Source organism: Phycomyces blakesleeanus (assembly GCF_001638985.1).
Source record: "Phycomyces blakesleeanus NRRL 1555(-) unplaced genomic scaffold PHYBLscaffold_28, whole genome shotgun sequence".
Taxonomy (NCBI): domain Eukaryota; kingdom Fungi; phylum Mucoromycota; class Mucoromycetes; order Mucorales; family Phycomycetaceae; genus Phycomyces; species Phycomyces blakesleeanus.
Genome location: NW_017265161.1, coordinates 648,653 through 673,955, shown reverse-complemented (window position 1 = coordinate 673,955; position 25,303 = coordinate 648,653). Strand labels below are relative to the sequence as shown.

General features: G+C 33.1%; 9 protein-coding genes and 1 non-coding gene across 10 annotated transcripts; 5 read left to right on the top strand and 5 right to left on the bottom strand.

Moving 5' to 3' along the window:
• Positions 1-1,150: 1,150 nt before the first annotated feature.
• Positions 1,151-1,609, top strand: PHYBLDRAFT_151314 (hypothetical protein; the record flags this gene model as incomplete). Its single annotated transcript, XM_018432664.1, has 3 exons — positions 1,151-1,257; positions 1,312-1,363; positions 1,427-1,609. The coding sequence occupies 3 exons, from the start codon at positions 1,151-1,153 to the stop codon at positions 1,607-1,609; spliced, it is 342 nt and encodes a 113-aa protein (XP_018285825.1).
• A 218-nt stretch (positions 1,610-1,827) lies between these two features.
• Positions 1,828-2,238, top strand: PHYBLDRAFT_72195 (hypothetical protein; the record flags this gene model as incomplete). Its single annotated transcript, XM_018442613.1, has 2 exons — positions 1,828-1,977; positions 2,044-2,238. 2 exons carry the CDS (start codon positions 1,828-1,830, stop codon positions 2,236-2,238), a joined length of 345 nt encoding a protein of 114 aa, XP_018285824.1.
• A 986-nt stretch (positions 2,239-3,224) lies between these two features.
• Positions 3,225-6,371, top strand: PHYBLDRAFT_174102 (hypothetical protein; the record flags this gene model as incomplete). Its single annotated transcript, XM_018437189.1, has 6 exons — positions 3,225-3,372; positions 3,445-3,513; positions 3,579-3,791; positions 3,848-4,311; positions 4,906-5,775; positions 5,820-6,371. The coding sequence occupies 6 exons, from the start codon at positions 3,225-3,227 to the stop codon at positions 6,369-6,371; spliced, it is 2,316 nt and encodes a 771-aa protein (XP_018285823.1).
• A 624-nt stretch (positions 6,372-6,995) lies between these two features.
• PHYBLDRAFT_151312 (hypothetical protein) lies at positions 6,996-8,083 on the bottom strand (the record flags this gene model as incomplete). Its single annotated transcript, XM_018432663.1, has 5 exons — positions 6,996-7,154; positions 7,225-7,379; positions 7,440-7,509; positions 7,578-7,646; positions 7,763-8,083. The coding sequence occupies 5 exons, from the start codon at positions 8,081-8,083 to the stop codon at positions 6,996-6,998; spliced, it is 774 nt and encodes a 257-aa protein (XP_018285822.1).
• A 264-nt stretch (positions 8,084-8,347) lies between these two features.
• On the top strand, positions 8,348-9,471 carry PHYBLDRAFT_72192 (hypothetical protein; the record flags this gene model as incomplete). The annotated part of the gene is made up of 5 exons (XM_018442612.1): positions 8,348-8,417; positions 8,694-8,745; positions 8,829-8,896; positions 9,070-9,122; positions 9,385-9,471. The coding sequence occupies 5 exons, from the start codon at positions 8,348-8,350 to the stop codon at positions 9,469-9,471; spliced, it is 330 nt and encodes a 109-aa protein (XP_018285821.1).
• A 2,550-nt stretch (positions 9,472-12,021) lies between these two features.
• PHYBLDRAFT_151311 (hypothetical protein) lies at positions 12,022-13,243 on the top strand (the record flags this gene model as incomplete). The annotated part of the gene is made up of 5 exons (XM_018432662.1): positions 12,022-12,086; positions 12,189-12,441; positions 12,502-12,768; positions 12,838-13,044; positions 13,100-13,243. The coding sequence occupies 5 exons, from the start codon at positions 12,022-12,024 to the stop codon at positions 13,241-13,243; spliced, it is 936 nt and encodes a 311-aa protein (XP_018285820.1).
• A 909-nt stretch (positions 13,244-14,152) lies between these two features.
• PHYBLDRAFT_72196 (hypothetical protein) lies at positions 14,153-14,636 on the bottom strand (the record flags this gene model as incomplete). Its single annotated transcript, XM_018442614.1, has 1 exon — positions 14,153-14,636. A coding segment is annotated over one exon (484 nt), but the record flags the coding sequence as incomplete, so codon positions are not given.
• A 5,586-nt stretch (positions 14,637-20,222) lies between these two features.
• On the bottom strand, positions 20,223-21,218 carry PHYBLDRAFT_174096 (hypothetical protein; the record flags this gene model as incomplete). Its single annotated transcript, XM_018437188.1, has 4 exons — positions 20,223-20,488; positions 20,560-20,724; positions 20,864-21,004; positions 21,068-21,218. 4 exons carry the CDS (start codon positions 21,216-21,218, stop codon positions 20,223-20,225), a joined length of 723 nt encoding a protein of 240 aa, XP_018285818.1.
• Positions 21,219-23,193: 1,975 nt separating this feature from the next.
• On the bottom strand, positions 23,194-25,066 carry PHYBLDRAFT_174095 (hypothetical protein; the record flags this gene model as incomplete). The annotated part of the gene is made up of 7 exons (XM_018437187.1): positions 23,194-23,354; positions 23,505-23,738; positions 23,837-23,870; positions 24,190-24,281; positions 24,344-24,392; positions 24,460-24,530; positions 25,057-25,066. The coding sequence occupies 7 exons, from the start codon at positions 25,064-25,066 to the stop codon at positions 23,194-23,196; spliced, it is 651 nt and encodes a 216-aa protein (XP_018285817.1).
• On the bottom strand, positions 23,443-23,513 carry PHYBLDRAFT_t238. The gene has a single exon. It is a non-coding gene; the product is annotated as a tRNA-Gly (tRNA).
• Positions 25,067-25,303: the final 237 nt, after the last annotated feature.

Below are 25,303 nucleotides of genomic sequence, written 5' to 3'. Positions count from 1 at the left end.
CCTAGCATAGCCCACACCCCAAGTTCCCATACCCTAAGTAAGTCCCCCCCTTACCCCGCTGTCCCTAACACATAGTCCCAGCACCTAGCATAGGCTACATGTCAAAATTTTGTATATTTAAAAAATTATTGAAAATAAGTCTATTGTTTATTTTATTTAGTTAATATAATTTTATGTTATATATGTGTTAATATACATAGCTATATGTCTTTATGTAATAGGTATAAATTTATAAATAAAAGTGCTTTAATAAATAAAAAGTATTAAATTTTATATATAATTACATATCTTTAAGTAATATAAATAAAATATATATATTTTTAAATAGGAATTGATAACTCTTGATTATAGCTGTTTAATTTTTTGATAACCTTGTATATTTATACACAAATAATCTGAGTAAAGAATGCAGCTGTTTTCAGAATAAAATTGGGTAATTTTTGGTCATATTTGATATATCCTATATATAATCTTTTATAAATATGTATATTTATAATCTGCATAAATATTGCAGATGTCTTGAAAATACGATTTAGTTACTCTTGGTCATAGTTATTAGATAGTATGTATAATTTTACATATTATAACATAATAAATCTACATAAGTGGTAAAATAATAAAATGTACTGATTTGATCTTTGTTAAAAAAATGTTTTTCTAAAAGTCTTGTATTGCATCTATGATAAAATAAACCAATTCTCTTTTTTGTACAAAAGACAAAATAGACTGATGTGTCTTAAGCATTTTTTTATATATTCCTTGATTGATGAAAATATTACTAATTAAAAATATTTGAAAGAATCACAATTATAAATATACTATATAGTTATAATATAATAGCTTCATGTGACTGCTGAATTAAAATTGATGGAATTAAAATTTGTTTTATTGTTAATTTTAATAATAATATTTTGTATTTTATTTATATTTTATATAATAAGTTAAAATTTTACAGAGTCAGAAAAATTAAAAAATCACAGTAACAGATATTACATAATGATATAACGTAATAAATATTGGTGACAGTGATTCCCCAATCAGAAAAGCAAGTCACACATTTATTTTCATTTGTTTTGTTTGGGCAAACTTTTATGATATGCTTACCCTTAATATTTTTTTTCAAGCATGCCTTTTTTTATTAAATCTCAAAATGGCAACCTTTAATATTGCTGCTAATTACAACAATCACATAATTCCAGATTATATAGAATCTGTTGACTCCTTTGACCTTTCATCTGAAGATGAATTTACAAACTAGTTAAAGGTTATAGCTAAAAAACATGGCAATTGGGTTTATCATCGATCTTACAGTCATGAGAAGAACACAGTTTTTGTTGGGAAGCCTCTTGAAAATCCTCTCAAAGTAAATACAGTAGTTTACTTATGTGATTATGCTGGAAAACCACAAGTGAAAAAAACTGCTTAGCCTGCTCAGAAACGCATCACAACAACCAAGTCCATCAAGATTGGTTATTCTGCTAGTATCTATAAGCATACCATGACTGATGGTACTGCTTGTATCAAATACAACTGGCAGCATCCAAACCATGATCCATTTAAGATTGAAGAGATCAGTTTGTCAAGATTGCCAGATGAATTAAAACAATAGGTAGAAGGGCTTGTCAGCCAAAACATGATTTGGAAATCTATCAAAAACATGTTTAGAATGAGTGAAGACAGAGTTCTTGAAGTAAATATTATATAGTATATTTTGAGAGACTTTGCTTATTTAAAATTACATAGCTTGAACAAGCTGGAAATAGATCTTCTTTCCCTTCTTCTCTTCTCATTAATTATCAATATGTGAGAAATTTTATCAATGCTCAAATGATGAAACTCTCAAGAAAACCTGTGGATCATTATGAAAGTGTCAAACTGTGGGTTCAAGAGTTGAACGAAAGTGAAAATACTACTCTTTTCACAGTTCATAAGAATGGCCCCTTCTTTGTTTGGCGGGTTTTTGAGTGGCAAAAAGAAGTAAATAATATGTATTATTTATATTTTATTCTATACACCTATTTATACATCTTATTATTGCATTAGTTTCTGGAGAATTTGGAAGAGTGGTGCATTGACTCAACATACAAAATAAGCAAGTCATTCAATACTGTAGCTAGTAAAGGACCTGAAGATTGCTTTCAGTTTACAATTAGTGTGCAAAACCCTATCACCAATAAGGGATTGCCTGTCTACTTCTTTATAACTGATCATGAATATACCTCAATCTTGAGTCAATAGTTAACATTGGTAAAGAATACCTTTACATTAAAGATGAAAAGAATAATGATTGACTGTAGTCCCATCGAAATTGGTGCAATTGAAGAAGTCTTTGGCAATAGTGTTAATATCCTGTCATGTTATTGGCATATTAAAATAGCACAGGAAGTTAATGTAAAGAAGCATGTAAGTACACTGCAAAAGGTGGGTGGATTTGGTCAAATTTTATTTTTTGAATTTTGGCAAAATTTGGAAAAATATTTCAAACACCATTGTTTTTCAATATATTTTTTTCTTGAGATAGGAATTCGCAATTTTTTCTGATTATATTAAATAAACACAGATACAAACACAAATATTTATTAATTAGGCAATAAATCGTACAATTGTCTTAAAAAATATATGTTTCGATTGACTTGGCAGAAAAATAAAAAATAAAAATAAAATATTAAATGTTAAATGTAGTATTTAATTATTTTTCTGGAAGGAAAAACTTGTTGTTACAGATGCACCTAATTTAGACTCAATAATATTTTTATTGCATCGCAAAAAATACCGAATTTTATTAGAATATAATAATGTATGATATATGACTTATTTTTAATAAGAAAGTATATCAAAAAAAATTGAAAAAAAGAGCAAGAATTGATGTCATAAAAAATACAAGAAAAAGAAAATCCAAAAAAGGCCACTTGCCAAAATGAGCGAGAATTGATGTCATGTTAAAAAAACGCCAAAGAGAAAAACTACGCCATTATATCAGTGATTATTAAATTGAAGCCCCATTAATAATCAGGCACACTTTTTTTAAGAAAAGATCGCTGCATCAAAATCCATTTGTAATTCTTACTAATAGGGATGGTAAGCTCAATGTAGTCAATGACATAGTGAACAAGATATATCAACTCATTATTAATGACAAAAATAAGAGACATATAAAAGATGAAAATAAAATATAGTATACACCTCTTTATTATTTTATTATTATTAATATTATTCTTACTGTTATGAATTCTACAACTAAAACCTACACTGTTATGTGTACATGTTCATCATGTACCAAAAATGCAATTGGCGGAATTTTGCAAAATGCACAGACCTTTAAGCGTCATAATAATGCTGATAAGTTATTAGACATTGGCCCAAAAAATCGAGGTAAATGACATTTGAGTAGTACGCGCATTACTGGATAAATTGTAATCTAATATTTTTTTTGTTAATTATCAGTTAATACAGAAGTTGTCGAAGAAGAGACAGACGTTGAGATGGTAGATGTATCTGAAACATCGATTGATTGTGAGTATAAAATTTCTTTTTAATAAATCATAATTTAGATAGCTAATAGTCTGGTTTTACTATAGATGAAGACAATTATTCTATTGTATCAGCCGAAACTACCGTACAGAGTGTACCTTTTTTGAGAGAAGACGAGATTTTTCAATTCGAAGAGTCTGATGTCGAGACAACATCATTGGCTTCTGACAATGACGATCCTGATTCAAGCGATGAGTCTGAAGATGAGAGCGAAGTTGAGGTTGCCGGTGTTGAAGATTTTGAAGACATGGTTGCTTCCGGTATGCATACATTTAAAAAAGAAATATACATAAATTGTGTTACAAATAATTAACAGAAATACTTGCCTTTGTAGTTGCTTCTTTGAAAATTCATGAAATGTCTCAAACAAGCCAATTCATGGCTCTATTTGGCGTTATCTTTCAGGCGTTTTACTTGGTTCAAGCAGGTGGAACTGCTATGTTGAAATTCTTCCGCCATCTTCTTGTTGCCTTTGATAAGGATACCGATCTCCCACTCACCATTGATGCATTAAAGACTATGACCGGCTTCAATTTCATGACAAAAAGCATCGTCAAATACACCGTCTGCAACAAGTGCTTTGCAATTTACCTACCAGGCAATCGCCAACCAAATTGCACATTCGAAAAATACACAACCACACCACCAACATACTGCGGAAATCCTCTTTTCTCTGACACCGAAGCTGATCGCGCCGTCCCTCTCATGGTTTTTCCATACAACTCGCTCAAGAATGCATTGGCACAGCATTTCGCCAAACCTGGGTTCGAGCATCAAATCGTTCAATGGAGATCAAGGGAAACCGTAAACAGTACCTTGTTGGACATCTATGATGGTGCAATGTGGTCTGAGCTCCTTGATGAAGATGACGAGCCTTTTGTGAATCACGACCATTCTTTGATATTGACATTGAATGTGGATTGGTTTCAACCGTTCGAGGGTCGTACACATGCAAGTGGGGCCTTGTACCTGTCAATGAACAACCTGCCTAGGGAAGAAAGAATGAAGCCGGAAAACATTATCCTTGTCGGTGTCATGCCTGGTCCAAAGGAAGCGAAGATCAACCAGATGAACAACTTCTTGGAACCTCTGGTAGACGAGCTGGTAGAGTTATATGGCAGCATAACTATGAAAACTCCAGAGTTCCCCAATGGTACTAGTATCTGCGCTGCTCTTATGTGTGTTGCTTGCGACATACCTGCTGCAAGAAAGACTGCTGGATTTACAGGATTTGCAAGTACAAACGCCTGTCACATATGCAAGCATCATTTCACTGTTGTTGCTGGAACAAGTAAGATCAATTATTCTGGATTCGATCATGAGAACTGGGTCTCCCAAACAAAAGAGGAAAATGCAACCAAAGCTGAGATGTAGTTTTGCGCAGAATCTGATGCAGAGAGAGCTGTTTTGGAGAAGCAGCATGGCACCCGTTTTTCCAAGTTGCATCGCCTACACTACTTTGATCCCATCCGATGCACGATTGTTGATCCCATGCACAATTTGTTTCTTGGGACAGCAAAGCATATGATCAGTGTTTGGAAAGACCTGAGGTATCTCCCAACTGCTGTTCTCGTCTGTATGCAACGTCTTGCCGATGGTATTCTTGTTCCTCCTGGGTATGCCGTTTTATCAACAAAGATCAAATCTGGTTTCCCATATATGAAGGCAGACGAGTGGCAATTGTGGTGTCTGATTTATTCATTGGTGGTACTAAAAGACGCTTTGCCTGAAGACGACTACAAAAACTGGACTCTCTTTGTAAAAGCATGCCGAAAGTTGACCGGTCCTTCAGTCACATATTCAGAAATTGACAGTGCACACCAGCTCCTTGGAGAATTTGGAAAAGAGTGTGAGACTCTTTATGGAGAGAGCAGCATCACGCCAAATATGCACTTGCATATGCACTTGCATGAGTCAACGCTTAACTTTGGTCTGGTATACGTATTCTGGCTGTATAGCTTCGAGAGATACAACAGCAAGTTGAAGAACATCAAGACGAACCGTCGCAATGGTCTTGAGGTCACCTTCATGAGAGTCTTCCTGGAGAAAGCATTCATTGGTAGCTTTCTTCGAGCATATTCTACCAATTTTTCATCACCACTGATAGAGTTCCTTGAGGGGGTTGCCCAAGTAAAATCAAATTCCAACAGCTCTTCTCCCTTGAATTTGGATGCTGGCCACCCTCCTGTGTTGCCATTTAGCTTAGCAATGTTCCAGCAAGCTGCTACAAATCCATGGTACAATGTCACTGGAAGTGAGGCCTTGCCCCGACCACATTGCCAATCAAGTTGCAGCCTTTGACTATGATGAAGGATGATCACTATCAGTGGTTATTTGAATTCTATGTCAAGGCTTACCGGAGTACAAGTGTTTCCTTCTGTGTGGTAGGGAGAATCTCAATTGGTGAGAATGTATTTGTGAACAATCGGATTCAAAAGGTGAAGAAGATTTCGTTGCTGGGGCAAGAGTACTGCAGTGGTGAAAAGAAGAAGCGCGGGTCTTTTGTGAGGGTATTGTTTCTTGAGAGAACAAATGACGATGTATCTGAATTCCCTGGTCAAATAGAGTATTTATTTACTCATACCATCAAGATTGGTGGAGTCAAAAGAGTGTCAACATTCGCATTCATTAAATGGTTTCCTGCCTACCATTCAAGTAGTCATCAGCCATTAGCTGATCAAGGTCTGCAGTTGTGGGACAAGGGATTTATGGAAGAAGATGCTTCGTGCATTGTTCCAGTGCATCATCTGCATTCGTGCTTTGCGTTGACTACGCACAAAATGCAGAGTGGGATGCAAAAGCACCTGGTTATTCCACTGCCTAGAAAAGTAGTCACATAAAAAACAAAAAAAATAACAACTATTTAGGTTACCAGTATAAATAATTATAATACGAGTTTTTTGACTGTAAAAAGGTTTAGCTTTATTTATCTCTGTATTCTTATTTAGTTTTAACATTACTTCTTTATTAAGTATTTAAAAGAGCAATAGTAAATTATATTACCAGTTTTTTTTAACTATTAACAAATAGTAAAAACCATTATTTATTTCTCTTGCTTTTATCAATAATATAAAAGACAGAAAAACTTGTATATTTAATACCCAACATTTACCATTTTCTTAGCCTTTATTACATATTCTTGCTAATATCGGTATTATAATTTCCAATAAAAAAAACCAGGATAAAACAATCAGGGTTATATAATTAAATAATTGCTTTGTATACATATTTTTTTTATTAATTGGCTTTAAAATAAAATAAAATAAAATAAAATAAAATAAAATAATAATTTATTATTTTGATTTTTGATTTTGTCTTTTTCTTTTTCCTTTTATTTATATATTAATTGCTTCTCATCTTGATAATACCGCCTGATTATATTTTACCACTTCACCCCACATCATTCAACACAATCAATAAAAATCATTAAAGTACTATATGCACTTTGTAAACAAAATAACGATTTATTGTTGGCGTGTGTGAATCCAAGCAGCAACACGTGCCTTTTTCTCATTCGATAACTCAGTGTTTCTCAAAATAATTGGATAGACAGAATTGCCAATGACGTCTGGTCCCTTGTTAGCAAGTCTCTGTTTCTTTAAAACAGTAAAGTATTTATCCATCTGCATTATAATATAAATACTTTTGAGTTAGAAGTATTAAAAAAAATAACTTTTATCATGAGAGCCTTACCAAGGGATGTCTATTTCTAGGAGTATATCTAGTTTTATTTTTCTCCTCATCTGACTTAATATCAGACAACATGTCATAGTCCAGAAGGTCAACGACAGTCTCACCAAACTTAGATTCAAGGTTTGCTTTGTCAGCTAAGTGAATTGCCTTGTAGTCTGCAAGAATCTGAAAAAAAAGTTAAAATAGTTTACACAAAAACTGTTGACTATACTTACGTTTCTCTTTCTGGACTGGTGTCAAGAAATCTGATTTTGTCGAGCTATCTTTTCTGGCAAACCTTTTGCCCTTTGAAGCATATACGAAATATGTCTTCGGGTTTTCTCTTCCACAACTGCAGACGAAACAGACTTTACTTCAGCTTGCTGATGTGTGTAGCTCTGCACTACATCAGCAATGGGATGGTTGGATGTTGAGAAGGCGCCCTCATTGACCGTCAATGGCATTGTTGCCAGAACTGCTCATGTTTGAGAACGGATCAATCTCTGCAAAATATAATGTAAGTAACTTTGCAATATTCTATTACTAGTATATATCCTACCGAAACCGTTGGAAGGCGGTACTTTATATATTCTCCTGTAGTAAGAGCCTGACCGATAGGACTATGGTTCGAATTGTTATTCTGGCCATTGGTTGCTCTCATGTTGTGGTAGACCTTCTCCAGAAGTGAATGAGATTCATTCAGTCGGGTGCTCATGGTGGACAAAGTGGACAGGACAGTACCATCTAGCTCTGCGCTAACTGTCAAGCTGGGAAGAATTTCCCGTTGTCTTGTGCTTGCTGCTGTCCCAGCGGTTTGTTGAACAGACTTTTTTGTAGTCGTCTTTTTCGTTTTTTTGCATTGCTGTGTATTAGAAGACATGAATTGAGATATTTAAGGCTAATGAAAGAAATGGAAACAATGTGAGTACTTTAATAATTAGAGTTGGGTTTCTTTAAAATAATAAAATAAATCAAAACATATGTAAAGGTCGAAAGTAAGGCACCAAAAGATTATTTTTCTGATGATGCTCTTTATAGCATTTTGCTCTCTATATTATACTTTTCTTTATAAGCCGACTTGGAAAGGCATTTGTAATAGCTTACATCCATTACAAAGATGTGAGAGATTATGGTTTAGTATGTAATGTCTTGTCTCAATCGGGATGGGTTGAATGACTTTCAATTTGCTCCATTGATTCTATCAGTTTCTCAGAGTCAATGGTCATAAAATTATAATTTTGAATTTCCCCCGTTTTTTTTTTTAATTTTTTCTTTCTTCTTTTTTACTTCTTTCTTAATGTCTAACATGGTAAGCATCAACTCACATCAAAGTTTCAAGACCTAATCATCTTGTTGTTTTTATTCTAGCATGATACACTATGCTTTAAGCCACCAAGTCCTTCTTAACTGCCTCAAAAATAATGATAAAAAGGTAATAAAAATATGCTTGAATATTTATTCACGATTTATGTATTAATTATTCTGCTTAGATTTTTCTGGCCCGTTAACAAAGACATATACCTTGGGAGGGTTTACAAAATGGTATGTTATATAAATATTAACGTACACCTTCAAGATACAACTTGTATTTATTATTTTTCTTATGTATACCATACACTTTATAGTCACTGGTCTTTATCTCGGTCCTCTTTTTTTGATTATACACCGACTCTTATTCTCTACAGACAGACAAGTAAGTAAATAATCATTATACTTCTTTGTATGTAATTCTAATGAAAAGAAATTATTTTATAGATAATATCTCCATTTCCTGCATGCTGCATCTTCTATTGTATTGAATAATTGGTAAGCAAAAAATAGTCTGATACTCTTTATTTCATTCTAATAAAAGATTATATTTTATAGACAATGTCATTGTATTTTGTGTTTGTCAACTCTTCTGTTTTCTGAACTGTCTGGTAAGCAAACCATAGTCTTATTTACTTTGCATTGTATTAACAAAAGTTATTATTTTTATAGACAATATTACTATAATTGAGACATTTAACTAAAACGTTGATATATCTATCTTTATGTTAAAGACATCCATCTGTTCTCATGTTTAACTTTATTGTAAGTACATTCATATTTTTTAAATAATCTGTCGCTCTCAAATAAATATACCTAGAACATTCTTTCTAATCCACCCTATAATTATTTTTTATAAAAGTAAACAAACAGGCCAAGAAGGCGTGCCGCAGCAAGCAATGGAATACAGTAGGGGTCGATTGCACCAGGGGTGGACCAATGGATGTTCGAAAGGAATAACATAGTATCCACTAAAATAAATGACGGCATCGAGTGTGATGTTTCTACCCAATTGCAACAGAAGACGATTAGTGATGTAGACGAATAGAAACAGCTAGAAACAATAAGAAAATTTTTTCAAACCAATAAAAACCTTTAAAATGACCCATAAACCTCTAAATCTTGACTAAATCTTGACCAAATCTTGACCAAATCTCTTCTTTAACAACCCATATATAGTAATAAAAAGATGTTGAATGTTATGTGCTGTATTTAAAAAAAAACCCCAAAACCAATATAAAATGAAAAATCTGCGGTCTGATAAAAGTGCGTCTATATTTTCACGACCAAAATATATCACATAAAAGTATATCACACTTTTTCTTTTTGCGTTCCTAAAATTCAGTATACTAATTGTATTCATTTAGCTCACGAATTTTAAAAAATTGGCATCATAAATTCCGATCGAATTCATGCTGAATTTTATTCATTCAGACAGTATTTGGTCAAGATTTAGTATACTGAATTGGCCCTCCTTTTGCAGTGGTAGTACATTTATTTAAAATTGTGTATATCTCATATAACACTATAATATAGATTAAAGTGCAAAACTCAACATATGCTTCGAACATAGCTCGTAACAGTGTTCATGCTGTATTGAGTAATATGATGCATGCAACAACTTTTGTTGCCTATAATACACTGTATAATGAATTTCTTGTGAAATTTAGGGTATATGAGGACTTTATTTTGTACTTTAACAGAATGCACTGCAAAAGACAACTGATTTAAGTAGCTTAATTTTTGTTTAAATCCTCCAAAAATTGGTGGTTTATGTTCAATTATAGTTTGGTATTTGTTACAAAAATTGGTTCATTTAGTTAACTAAATGATGAGATTATAGATACTAAAATCAATAGATAAATTGAGAGTTATAATTCCCTCTTTTCTTAAAATATTATAATTGTCTGTAATTCTGGTTATATATTCACCCATAACTTCAAACCGTACCTAAACACTACTTGTTATAGAATTGACTTTGAACTCTCTACCTCTTAAAAATTTTATTTGCGTTAATTACATAATATTATTGGATAGACCTCACTAAAATTGACCTAGAATCAGTCTGAAATCTGACAGGAACCAGCATTCAAATGAATGATTGTAAAAAAAAACTTAAATAGATCTGGTTGACATCATCAAGAGATGACGCATTTGAAATAGAATCTCATAGAAAAAATGGTTTTTATTAATTTTTGAATGGTTGGAAAATATATTTAGCTGTTTAATATGGACCACTAATACTTCTTTAAAAGTGTGTATACAAATAGTACGACTTGTATACATGTTATACTTTCATTTATTGGACGGCTTGAATACATTGGATGACCTAACTTATACTATACTTCCCTACCTTATCGGTTTCATGTATTCGGCGCGTTTTTTGGTTTTACACTTCTTTAACTGAAAATGAAATCCTTGGTATTTTCTTGGAGAATACGTTTGTTTGGAACTACATTAGCTTAGAGCAAAAAAAGATACAGAAGTATTAATATAGGTTTCTTTATGAAATAAAATGAAATAACATACTTACTAGATCATTTATGGGGGTTCATAACAAATCTCGCGATAGAATAAAAATCCGTTCGATTGATATTTTCTTTTAAATAAAAAGCAAGAAATAAAATAAACAACTTTATTAATATGTACGCTTTGATTGTAAAGACACTTGAATTACTTACATATTATAGACACGCGTTTGCAAAAGGGGGCAAACCAGTATGACTTGAAAAAAAGGCGTGACATATTTATCTGAGAAGAAGAATTGATAAGTTACATTATTTAAGTTGAGTTATATATATATTACCTTTTCATAGACTGAAAATACCAGAAAGTATATAGTGTCAAGAGCAAAACATATTTTATTACAAAATGGGTAGAAGCCCTATCATTTTAAAAATAAAAGATATTTAGTCAGCAAGGTGTTTCATTTTGGTTAGGAGATTGTTTATTACCTGTACTGTTTTGAATGCTTGTTGAGTGTATTGTTTATCTAATATATATTAAGATGATTCTAAAAGCCAAAAGTATTAATAAAAGTTGAGATCTTAAGAGTAAGCTTACCAAGACATATAAAAAGAGATAAAACGAGAAGAGCAGGTTAAGGAAAGAGAAAATAAAAAAGAGGGGCGCAGTTATTCTATTAAATACGAATTCGGAGTTTTTTCTTAAAAATAAATAAATCAAAAAATAATTTTTGTCTGTAACTTAGAATTGAAAGAAAACGCAGTTTCACTATGCCAGCAGCTAATACATATGAAAAACAGAGTATAGTATAAAATCATATTATTCAAATACTAATACATAATATAAGAATAAAACATGGATTGAAAATTAAATTAAAGAAACACATAAAATACTCACAACAAGAGTGGAAACATTCAAAGCTGTTCTTGTTACGTAATAGATCATGGTGTTCTCTGAGAAAGAATAAAACTTAAAGCCCAAATTAAACATAATATAAATAGATCCTTTGAATTTAAAAAAAACAAGCTATTCTTATTATTCACAATGTCAAGAAATCTCAATAACAATTCAGTTAACAATGCTTTTGGTGAAGAACTTTCTGTGGGAAGGTAGATTAAAACCAGGCAGTCTTCAATTTTTTTATATTAATTTTATTTTCGTTTTTTATAAAAATCAAAAAAAGGCCCGCCGAGAAATACTAATGATATAAGGATGATAATGTTGCAACACTCACAGGGAACAGTGAGCAATCAAAGACGACTAGCACCAAAGAGAGCTCGGTTGAATCTTGAAGGTGATTTGTCGGGTAGAACTGGTAACATCCATGATGTGTATGAGAAACTTGATACCATGAATAGTGTCTTAAACACTGTTTTGATGAACACATTATCTGAGAAAGCGGAAGCCACTGCTAGTAATGCAGTTGAGCAAGACATGTTGCCTGGACGTCAACCAACATTGAATGTAAGTAATCATAATATGTTTTTATGTAGATAGAATTTAATATATACATTTATATTATAGCAATTGTTATGCGATTATTTGAGTGAAGAGAAATTGTATGACCAATACAATACCAATGAAAATAAAAACGGTGAGGGAAACAGACTTGTTCTGAAGTCTGTTACCAATTACCTTTGTTGTCAAGACGAGGGGAAAAAGGTAGACTTGCCAACTCTTCGAACTAAGATTGTGCGGCACATTGGCAACAGAAAGTTACAAGAAAAAAAAACAGGAGAAAAGAAGCAGGAAGAGAATCGATGGGCCTGTCTTTGTCAGCGACGTGTAAAGGTAAGAAACACATGCACACAATATACTAGATGTGATATTAAATTAGAAATATTATATATTTATATATAGTCGTGTGAAAGAAGACAATCTACCTTGAAAGCCAATTGGGGACACTTTGTGAACAGCTTTGGAGAGAATGTTAACAGTATTCTCCATGCTGATTACATGCCAGACCTTGAGAGTGATGATGAAAGAGAAGAAGAGAAACAGGATTCGTCCTCAGAAAAGAGTTTTTTTTTGGAGATTCCGCCCAAACTGGAGAAGCAAAGAGGTATAGTATAAAAAACTATTTTTTTGGATGGTATGTAATAATACTTACATTGAGATATAGGGAGATAGGTTCGTTGATGAACTTGATGCGGATTATGAGGCAGCTCATGATAAGAAAAATAATACCCGTCCATTTGAGCATAAATTTAAAGGAATAAGAGATAAGCAGCTTAGTAAGACCAAGGCAAACAAGCTGCCATCATAGTCAAAGAAACAATAAGACAATGAATCAAACATTTTCTAATAAATTGATAAAAGAGTGCAAAGTGGTATTTTATTAATATTATTTAAGCTTCTATTTTTTGGGGTAAAGGGATTACTAAACGTTTAAATTCACTAGTTATAGTAAACCTATATTTAGCAATTGCGATTGGTGAATATAAACGATGTACTGGAATAATACATTCATAATTAAATACAGAAGAAGGTCCATTCCAGAGCTCAATGCCTTCATTTAACATTGGCTGGTAACTCCCCAAAGAATAATTAGAGTACCACTCAACAAACGCAAAAGTATGGGTGTTGACAGTTTCGTTGATGGTTATCAAATGTTGAAATAAATACAGTATACAGCCAGAAAATGCTGCTTTATCTTCACTGTTATTCTCAAGATAATAGGCGTGGAAATAAGATCCAGAAGAGTATTCCTGTTCAAGAAGAGATATCCGTTTCATTTTCTCAATTCGGTTATTGACAAAAATCTGGTTAGACTCGCAGTTTGAATAATGGCCAAAAAGATCGTGACTGCCATATGCGTGTCTGTAAAACTCCAGTAAACATTCATAATGTCCCTTGCACATTGTAATCCTTTGGTCGAGTTTAATTGGAAACACTGAAGGGGGCAATGGCTCACAACCCAAAGCAGAATGACAAGTGTTTAACGAATATTCAACAAAGTCAGACAGATAAAAGGTACTGGCAGTAGGAGATGGATGCAATGCTGCTAATTGATCTTGACTATTTGAAATGCAATGCAGAAAGTCAATTGCGAACTGGGGAAGATGGTTGATGAAAGATTGTATGAAGCTGCCAATGTATGTTCTCTCTAAAAATCTCTTCATCATCATTGATTCGAAGCCGCCTTTTTGATTTGTTTTGATATTCTTTAACAAACCATTGTATCTCTCAAAACTGAATAACCAGAAAGCATAAATTGGCCTAAAGTCATGAATACACTTGCCAAGATGAAGATGTAAATGCATATTCGGTGTCACGGCCGATTTTCCATACAGTGTCTGAAATCTTGTACAAAACAATTGGAGTTTACTGTGGGCTTCGTCTATTTCTTTGTCATTGATCGAAGGTTTTGTGAGTAAGCGGCATGCGTCATCAAACAAAATCCAGTTTTCGAGATTCTTGGCTGGGAGCACATGCTTCAGAACAAATGGAGAGTATATGATGCACCACAACTTCCACTTGTCAGCTTTCATGAACGAAAAACCATTGGCAATCTTCTTTGTTATACGTGCATATCCACAAGGTACAACAATACCATTGGCAAGCTCTTGCATAGTTAACTGATTCTTTTCATTGATGTAGTTACACTCGCGCCATATCTGAATCATTTGCTTTGCAGTTCCAAGATAGAGGTTATGCATTGGGTCTATAACTGTAAAGCGGACTGGGTCAAAGTAAGATAACCAATGAAGCTCTGACCACCGAGTGCCGTTTTCTTTTTCTAGGCGTGTTCACTCAGTATTGTTCAATGCATTTGTCTAGCTGACAGCGTGTTCCAGATTCATTGTCTGTGTGTCTCACCCAATTGCTATACTTGAATCCAGAGTAGTCAAGCTTGCTGGTCTTTTTTATAGTCGTGAATTGTTGTTGACATTTGTGACAGATGCATGTGCTCATGTGGCCAGTAAATCCAGAGGTTTTGCGAGCGGCAGGGATATCACAGGCAACACACATCAATGCAGCACATACAATAATCTTTCTATTTGTGAGTCTGTCATTTCTACACCAATGTACATCTCCAACAATCCCATCAATGAGCGGCTTCAAGTAATGATTCATGCTGTCAGTGCTTGCTTCCTTTGGCCCAGACATCATACCAACAAGAATGACATTTTCAGACTTAAGGCGCTCACTCTGTGGGAGATTGTTGATAGAGAGATATATTGCACCACTGGAATGTGTTCGTCTATCAAATGGCTGATACCAATCGATATTCAGAGTTAACATTAAAGATTGGCTATCATCAACAAACCATCTGCCATTTATGTCTTTAATATCACTCCAAACTGCACCATCAAAAATGTCAAGTTTGGTGTTTTCAATTATTTGACAATTTCTCCACAAATTGATCTTGGACACGAAATCTGGCTTGGAAAATTTTTGTTGTAAGGCGTACTTCAGAGAGTTGAATAGATATACCATTGTTGGAAGAGAACGATTTCCGGTTGACACTTTAAAGAGATTGTTGTTGCAAATGGCAGATTGAGAGAATTTCTTAAATGTACAGACTCTTTGACTTGTTTCCGGGGGATAAATCGAATGCATAAATCTTAGGGGACAGGGTGTTACACAAGCTTATAGTGAGTAGTCCGGCAGATAATTAGAGGCGTGACTACTTTTAACTTGTCCGGCAGACATCCATCGTTTCTGTGTGTAACACCCTGTCCCCCAAAAAACAGTCACCCCTGTCCCCATTCAGTATAATCACTTGTCTTTATTTACTAAGAAAAATCATGCAAAAGTGAAAGAACATTTGTGCGTAACTTTTTATTTTCATTTTTATTTATTTTTAAAAAATTGATAACTCGTTCAAAAAAATAGATAGAAATATGAGAGTAAGATGGTTGGTTTCGTTGATTTTTTCTGCATAAAGTGAGTATTTGTTTGTTTTGTAATATTTTTTGAATCACGTTTAATGAGTGAATTACAAAAGTTCTGTAATTTCATTTGTGAAAGATTGAACAAAAAAAACAACAATTTGAAAATATTAGTAAAAATCACTTGCAAATGCTTTATATCAATAGAAAATAATAAAAAAACGTTTCAGTAAAAGTTTTAGACCATATTATTATGTAGAAAAGATATTTATTAGCAAAAACAATCTATCTCGAATGGTTAAAAACGTGAAAAAAAGTGTATATTTTGCTTGTTTATTCAACCAAAACATAATAAATTAACTTCAAATTTTTGATATAGAGATGTACGTATTTTTTCAGCAATACGGCAAAATATCCAAGCTTTAGCATTCGAATTATGACAGAAATCTATCAAAAGCTATGCATCATTTCTGTTTTACATCTTTTATGGTAAAATTCACGTCTGTGATTGGATGAAGATCTTAATCAGATTGCTTATAAATGCATAGACTTTGTACTCCAAAAAATAAAAGCCAATTATATAGTCTTCTAATTAGTTGGATGCCAATAATATTCGTATCTGGGTTTTACATGTAACATTAAAATTAAAGACAGACTGGGTGCAATTGTGTTTGTTAAAAAAGTAAAGAAAAAAATAGGAGTAAAGTATATTAAAAGATAGAAAGATAGATAAGTTATATATATGTGAGATCAATAATATTGGAAGAATTTACAGGAGAATATGTAGAAGAGTTAGTGGCATTAGTAGTAATTGTAGTAGTTGTAGTAGTGGAGGGTAAAAGATAAGACTTGTTCTTTGGGAACTGACCCCAATGATTCCAACTTGTGGAAAAGCAGTCAATAATACTCCCTCTATGGATAGCATCAAAAGACAGTGCATTTACTTCAGGCCAGGACCGATGTACATGAGGCTTCACTTTAATTGTTGTCCAGTGGCACCCATGTACATGGTGCAAGACCATTGGCAATGGCTTTCTTTTGAGAGGCGTCCGATCATGGAGGGGAAGGAAAGTTACAGGCAAGACTCTCCGATTGTCTGAGTACACACAAACAGGCTCGTTATAGGTGTCAGCTATTATCTGAGCACAGTCTGGTGCAGAGAACCACATAGAGGAAGGGCAAGATGGGATAATTTCCTCAAGAGCAGGGTCAATCTCGGAGCCAAAGGCAATGACCTCTGTCACTTTGGCAACATACATGCCAAAGTTGTGCTTGTAAAGTTTTCTGTGGGTTGCTATCGTGGCTAACGTCTTCTTCTTTACCAAAGGAAACTGATCTTCTCCACCCTCTTTCAGGTGTGCAAATATACAGAAACCGTACCAACCATCAGACTTGGGGTTAAATGACAACGAAATAGTGGCTTAGTCGATTTTAGCAGGCAGAGCAAAGTCATGCACATTTTTGTTTTTTTTTTTTTGGACTAGGCAAATCGTACCAGTAGTCGTCTTGGAGATGTTTAGGTCTTTTTATTCGAGAGGAATATTTTTCAGCTAAGAAGAAACAAAAAACAATGTAACATTTAGCATTTAATTTTAGTAAAATATCTTATTGGTTACCTTCTTTGAGAGGCTCTTCCTTTTTAGCAGAATTGGTTGTTTTAGCTATAGAGAAAACATGCAATGTGTGAGCAAACCATACAAAATATTTTGTGATTTATTTATAAGTTATCAAAAATTATCTTCTTCGAGAGGCTCTTGTTTTTCAGCAAATTGGGTTTCTTTTTTTTATTTCTTTTATGACTAGAAATAGTAAGCATTAGATATTACATTGTAATTTCACAAAAAAAACAATTATAAATTACTTTTTTTGAGAGCTTCCTCCTCTAAGAACTCCTTTATCACTTCTTTAAGTCCTTCTTTCAAAATACTTCTGATATCATTCTAAAGAAATAAAGAATAAATATGTATTAGATTGTGAAATCATGTTTGTGTATGTTGCATGCTTACTTTGTTCTTTTGCACAAGGAGATGGCTGTGCTTGTGACGGACAAAGTCCTTTGGGAGAGCAGTTTTCCTTTTGACGTGCTTAGGTCTTCCAGGAGCTTTGATCTCACTTGACAAAGGAAAGGTAACCTCTCGGTGATCCTTTAAATTACCGGCATTATTTATAAGATCGTTCACCTTTGCCATCAGGTTACAGATTTGTTGTTCTCCTTCACATCATCTAAACAACTGCTCAAGTTGTGCAATTGATTTCATTCACAGAGCTTGTTTCTCAATTGCCACAGTACTTATACTTTCCGATTTTTCTACTTCTTTATTATGGAATGGGAGGGCAGAAGAGACAACCCATCCTTCAGGAATGTCTGCAAGTGTGAGGGCCCAATTTCATGGCAGAGTGTGGCGGCAAGGGAGATCAAACATAGTCTTTACTCTGCAGTAACAAGCTTCACCAATAATAACCTCTTCAAGAAGTTCAGCACGAATTGTGAACAATGCCATTCTGGAAACTGAGTGGACCAATCCACAAAGGCGCTCATCAGCAAGGATTCTTGCATTGGTCACCAACTCCTCATCCAGTCTACGATCTTGGTAGTCACCCTCAAATTGCAAGAGATATAAGCATATTTGCTCAAACGAGAAGTCCAAAGACTGGAGAGCCAAGATACTCCTTTTCAGGGCATGATTGCCACTCTCAACATGCTGTGTTGTCACACAGTCAAAGTGCTTTAGCTTATTGGTGAGGTAGCCAGTCCACTTCTCTTTGCAGCTCCTCCACTCCTTCTCAAAGTACTCCTCAAAACTTTTTACTGCACCATTTTTACCATTTTCAGATAGTCCTTCAGTCTTGAGATCCTCACAAGAAGCCAACGATCTGAAAAGTTCTCTTTTCTGCATAAACATGCCAGCATTGTCTCCAAATATCATGCTGTTTATCAAGTTGGTGCACGTATTCCTGCCTTTGCCTGCCTTCATAGTCTTCTTTGTCATCTTGGCAATGTTATTTATCATGTGCCAACCACAGAGAAGCTTTTTGTTCACAGGGAACTCGGAATCAAGGGCATTCATCAATGCCTTGCACTTGTCTGTAACAAAGATAGGGCTGTCCTCAATTCCCTCCAATACGATTGATTTCAGCAATCTTGCAAACCAGGCATAGCTTGTCTCTGTCTCATCAGAAACCCACGCAAATGCAACAGGAAAGCTCCAATATTTCTCTACCAAGGTTGCTGACACCCTCTACACAGACTAAAGGTATCTTCGTGCAGTTTGTCTTGTAAGTGGCATCCACAATAAGAACCTCAGGAAAACGACAGGCTCTTTTTATCATTGTCTCATTTATAAAGAAAATGTGCATGAGGATTTTTCTCTCATTGAATTGATAAAGGACAGAAAATCCCTTTGCTTCCATAGTTCTTATGAGCCCAGTAGCGCCATGAATTGATGTTTCACCACCACAAGAAGAGCTATACTTCAGGTTGTTGATATTGCTAATTCTCAGCTTTCTCATTCCCATGATCTTATCTCTTGTAGCTTTCTGAATATTGCTAGTCTTGGCATGATTTTCTAGTATTGTCTTTGCAATAATTGCATCTTCCAAAGTCAGGAGAGACATTCTTCCCTGGTGAGAAGACGTCAAGTTGTTTGGGGTAATGGGGTGGTTATGACAATGTTCATTGTCACTACGGGCAGGCAAGGGAAGGTATCTCTGACTCTTATTTTTAAAAGAATATCTCAATAGGAAGGGGCATCCAGTGAGGGAAGAGTTAGGGGCCTTCTTTCTTTTATCCTCGCTGATGTTACACTTATCACGATAGGCACCAGCCTTTGAACAAGCAAGGTGAAGTGTTGGAAACTTTCCATCCTTAATTTTGACAGTAAAGTTATTAGAAAGGGCATACTTGTTTATGGCCTCCAAAACGCTTTGTTTGTCAGGATAACCATTCTCGGGGAATGAGAGAGTTGTTTTAAGCAAGTACATCTTCTCAATAGGGGTATTGAAGTTGGTATTCATATTTAATAAAAGAGCACTGTAGTTATATAAGTATTTTTATTGATTCATATACGCAATGTATACAATGTATGCAATGTACATAATGTAAAAAAGGCATCATTTCTTGTTATTTGGAAATATTATTTTGTATTCTTACAACTAAATGTTAATGACTTTAAGAAAGGGGGTGTTTTTATTTTTCCCGGGAAATTGGAATGATCTAAAGATGGGGACAGAGGTGTGCTTATAACAATGGAGCAAGGTGTGCTTATAAATGATGGGGACAAGGGTGTGCTTATAAAGAATGGGGATGGGGGGTTCTTCAAGACACTTTATAGCCAGGCCTCGGACTCGCAGTCACGTTAAATTGTGTGGTGCCGTTACTCTCCATCCCTATAGCCAAAAACCCCCCGTCCCCTAAGATTGCTGAATCGAATGACATTGTGAGTATTCAATGTATACTGTCATTCCGTCTGTTACCATGTTAAATCCTGTTTTATGCTTCAAGCTATTGATCATCAGTAGAAGGGTGCCAGACATATCACAGAGAGATAGTAGAGTATTACAAAATTCAATGAGAATCGATCCACTGCTTTCCACTAAAAAGATCAAGTGAAATATGACAATGAATACTGCAACAAAGCAGATATACAAGGGCATGTTATTAAAAGATGAAGAACGAACTATGAAGACAAAGGTTAAGTTAGTTTAAATTAATATATTGATTAATTGTCTATACCTTATTAATTCATACCTGATTCTACTATTGAGATCCCACTGGTCTCTTCAAAGTTTTCTTCTTGTTCAAAATCAAAACCAGTATTGCCTTCTTCCATCTCATCTCTATCAACCACAAATGCTCCTGTAAATGTATCTTTGGCAGTAAAGATAGACTCTTCTTGGGACAAAGGTAAGTCAACTGGAAAGAAATAATTGCTGTAAAGATGTAGAAATAAAAATATAATTACAATTATAATCATATAAAAAATAAAAAATAAAAAAAATATATATCAGTTTCAATTATTATTTTGTTCATTTATTTTATTTTATTTTCTTACCTTCTTGATCAAATTCAATGTTTTGTTCTTCATTTTCATCTTCATATTCACCTTCACCTTCGTTTTTGCAATCATAATCATTGTCATTGTCACTGTCAATACTATCTACTTCCATGTCGTCAAAATATTCTTCAGGAACATCTATTTTATGAATTAATTTATATTAATTTTACATGTACAGCTCGAGTTATTCTTGTTATTTACCCATTGCATTGTCTTTGGCAACAGTCACTATATGTTTCTTATAGTGTCGTTGTGCATTTTGTGGTTTCTGTTTCTTTCCACAGCTATCCAACTTTGTACAGTCTGGACATTTGCAGATAACATAACTGTCTTTCTTTTGATTATTAGACATGTTGATTGTTTTAAATTATAAAAAAAATTATATAGATTTTAAGAGATCTTGATCAAGGTCTTTATATACCAAAAAAAATTATAAATATATAAAATACTGCTCCATGCCATAACTATAGTATTCCAAGTAATTCTTTGATACATCTACTGCACATATCATCATAATTATACTCATATATCATTAAGTCATTAACCAAGTCAAATACTGCATACATTACTAAAAGTGTACGCAATTTTTTTTAAAGTCTTTTTTTAGAATTATAATATTTGATATGACGATGATTCGACCATGACAAAAAATAATCCAAAAATGGAACATTCGCCTCTCACAACATGTAAAATAAAAAAATCTGATATTTTAATTTCATATATCAAAGAGAAAAATCACGCAAAAATATTGCCACAGTAAAAATGAAATCACAACCTTTTGTCTCGTTCCCTTGAAATATATTAATTAAATATTTGTTCTTATATTCACATTTATAATACATAAAAATGTTTAAATGATTTATTTTGAAATAGAAAAAGGAAACCTTAAGAATATATATAATTTTTATTAAATATTGTATTAACTTTTGTATAAGTGTTTTTTCAGTGTAATTTAGAATTATATCAAAGAAGTGTATAATATAAAAAAAACCCAATTTTGTAATTTTATGGTCAAAAAAAAGATGGTAGTGTGATTTTACAGCTAAAAAAGAGCGATCTGAAATCACAACAGAAAAAAATAGAAATTATTTGAAAAAATTAGAAATCGAAAATTGTAGTAAAATTTTTGCAGGTTTTCAGGAAACTAAAATCAGCGGTCTTTTACAGTGGTTTATTACATTAAAGGATATTATAAGCCTAATAAAGTATTTAGTAAAGAAATTTCAAATTTTATAAGGTATTTTTTCAATAGGCAAGATATGAAAAGTTGTGACTTTTGGGGGACGACGTTTCCAGAGTAGGGCACAACATTTTCTATTAGGATATAATGTCTTGAAGTAACATGTTAGATAGTTTTTTATTATTCTATATATATCAGTTAATTTATTACATATAGTATAAAATTTTAAGTATAGAATTATATTTAAAAAACAACGCTTTTATATTTAGTCAAAGCTGTTTTTTTATATGAGAAGATTTTTTATTATCATTTTGCCCAAAAACTGGTCGTACCTCCTAAAGAAGGAGAGGTATATGCCTGGAGACAGTTTAATTAATGCACAAAGTTTGGGAGCAATTTAGTGAGCTAATACACATGAGTGGAGAAGGAATAGACATAATTACATAGAGGAAAAAAGTGTAGAAAAAGCTATTATTCTGCCTTGTATAAAAGTATCTTTATTATGATAAGTATGAATCCTTAGGGACCAGATACAATTATTTGATACTGGACAGCAAGTCACAATTTGTGGTTTAGTAAAATCAAAACAACGTTTTCTATCAAAAAGGTAGTGCCCCATCCTGAAAATGCCACCCCCCTAATATTAGTGATAGATCACCACCAATTAAAACATTGTGAATAAATAGGAACAGATAGGAATATAGAGAATTGAATACTTTTTATTGATATAAATTTTGGAGTATTTTTACAGATTTCTTAAAAGTGAAACTATCTAATCTAACTATTTTACCCAAGACATATTGGTTTTACATTTATGAAACACAATATAATATATCTTGGTTAACAAAAAGGGGAACCAATAGGTATAACTGTCAGAGTTGATATCAGTAACCAAAATCGGGATTTACAAGCAACCAGTAATGGTTGACTTTTTAGGATAAAAGATCTTAACTTCGCCAATTGGTCTTTCACATATGTTTTACATGTTTAAGATGGTGAATATACTTGTAGAAGATATTACTGGACAACAAGCATCTAAGACATATTATCGTAGCTATTCTTTTAGCCAGAAATCAATTATCATTTTGTATAAATAGTCAAGAAATACATTTAATAAAAAGCATCTTCATTCTTATATAAAAACTATTCATAAACTTGACGATCCCCAGTGGTATTGATTCTGCGACTTAGTTACAAGTGACAGAAAAGAAATACCAGATCGAGACTTGACATAACATTGAGGGCATATGTTAAAAGGAATAACTGATTGGATACCTGACTTAAGGATTTCTATCCACGATGTCAACTCTGACATTGTTATAGTAAAAGAAAGACCAACCCAGATCAGGAACGACAACCTTAAGGACAAAAATATCTGATGTGCGGTATCAAAATGTGCGCGGACCGGGAATCGAACCCGGGCCCTTCGCGTGGCAGGCGAAGATTATACCACTTAACCATCCGCGCTAAATATATGTGTCATGTGTGTTGTAAATAAATTCAATTTTAAACAATTTCTGGTGATGGATACCGGACAGTGAGTTCCTTCAGTGGTTTGGTCCGGCGGTGAGCCGTGACGGGTGGTACCGGACTTGTGGGCGTTGACATCGATGGTGAGTCGACCGAGTGACATGTCTCGAGGGACAAGAGCGGTCCCCCCAGGTTTCTTGGGAAATCTTGCTCCCGATACCTCTATAGCCAAACCCCCCAATATAATTTTGTTTCTTAAAATTTGAATACCCACCTATATCTGTGGTGATCCAGACACTTGGTTATTGGATTTATTATACCTAAGAACATATTCCTATTATTATAGTAAAACAGCTATCATTACAAGAACAAATGAATAATTTATTTATTTTACTTATGGTAAATCAATAAGACCAATAATTAATTACAGTAAGTACTATAATTATGATAGCTCAGTAAGCACTGAGTTAATATGAGGACACTGCAATTAGATTAAATTATAAACATAGCAGTACCAGCTCTCTAATATCTAAATGAACTCAGACTTAAGAAATTAAGATGTGACTGACAAAGCAGATTGTGTTTTGATATAAAAAGAACAACTTTGTATTCTTTAATAAAGATAACCTATATACAGTCTCAAAGTATTCTTATATACGTCTCAATTTTTTACTGTTGATTTTATTCTATAAAACTTCATACCAATGACGGCACCAAGAGATAGAGGTTTTTGATTCATTGCATGTTTAGCAGATGAACATTCATCTGTAATAAAAATTATATTCTGTCAGATAAATATTGAAAGTAAATAAAAAATAAAATCTTACCATGTTGATGGTCTTGTTTAATTGTAGGAAATAATTTTGACAATATTGTCTATAAAAAAGAAGGAGAAAAGTCAGAATAATTTTATAGGATAATGACATGAAGTATAGTTACTAACCTGGACTAATCCAGATGACCATTGTAAAGAGAATACATCAGAAAGAAAAAACACATTAGTATCTATGACAACTGAAATAATAATTATTATTTAGTTACATTTGAAGAAAAGAATTTTTAAAAAAAAGAAGATATGTTACCAAAAAAGTTTGCAAATATAGTAAAACACTAAGAGAGTATATATGTATCTAGAACAACAGAATATGTTAATCTTGTTGTTGTCTGTACAGAAGTATTTTTAAGAAGAATGTATCTTACAAGTAAAATTCACAGTTGTAACAAAAATCAGAAAGAGAAAGAAAAGAAAAGAAAATAGTTGATAAGAAAAAATATGGATAAATATGGATAAATAAAAAAATAAGTAAATAAAATACAAAAAAAACAAAATAGGTAATTAAAAAAAATGAAACTCAAAAAAAAAATCCAAAAAACATAATTGATATAATGATATAGTATCTAAAAGCAACCTTTGTATCAATTTACACAGTATGTATACAAGAAGTTACTTTAGATATATTCTTTTAACCAAGATCAATCAAGACTAGACATTCTTTTTTTTGGAAATATAAATATATGTTTTTGCTACAATCTTACTCACTTTTGCTCATGTACTCTTACAATTATTTTTATTTATACTCACACTTTCTCTCTCTATCTCTCTATCTTTTTCTGTCTTTTATTTTGGTATATTTGATAATAAATATAATTATAGTGTATAATAGAAATTTATTCAAATAATATAAAAACATTAACAGTTAATACATATTTGAACTTATATTTTTAAATTAATAGAACATGTCTAACCAAAATGAAAGCTATCCCACTTGATGCACTCCTGCTGAGAG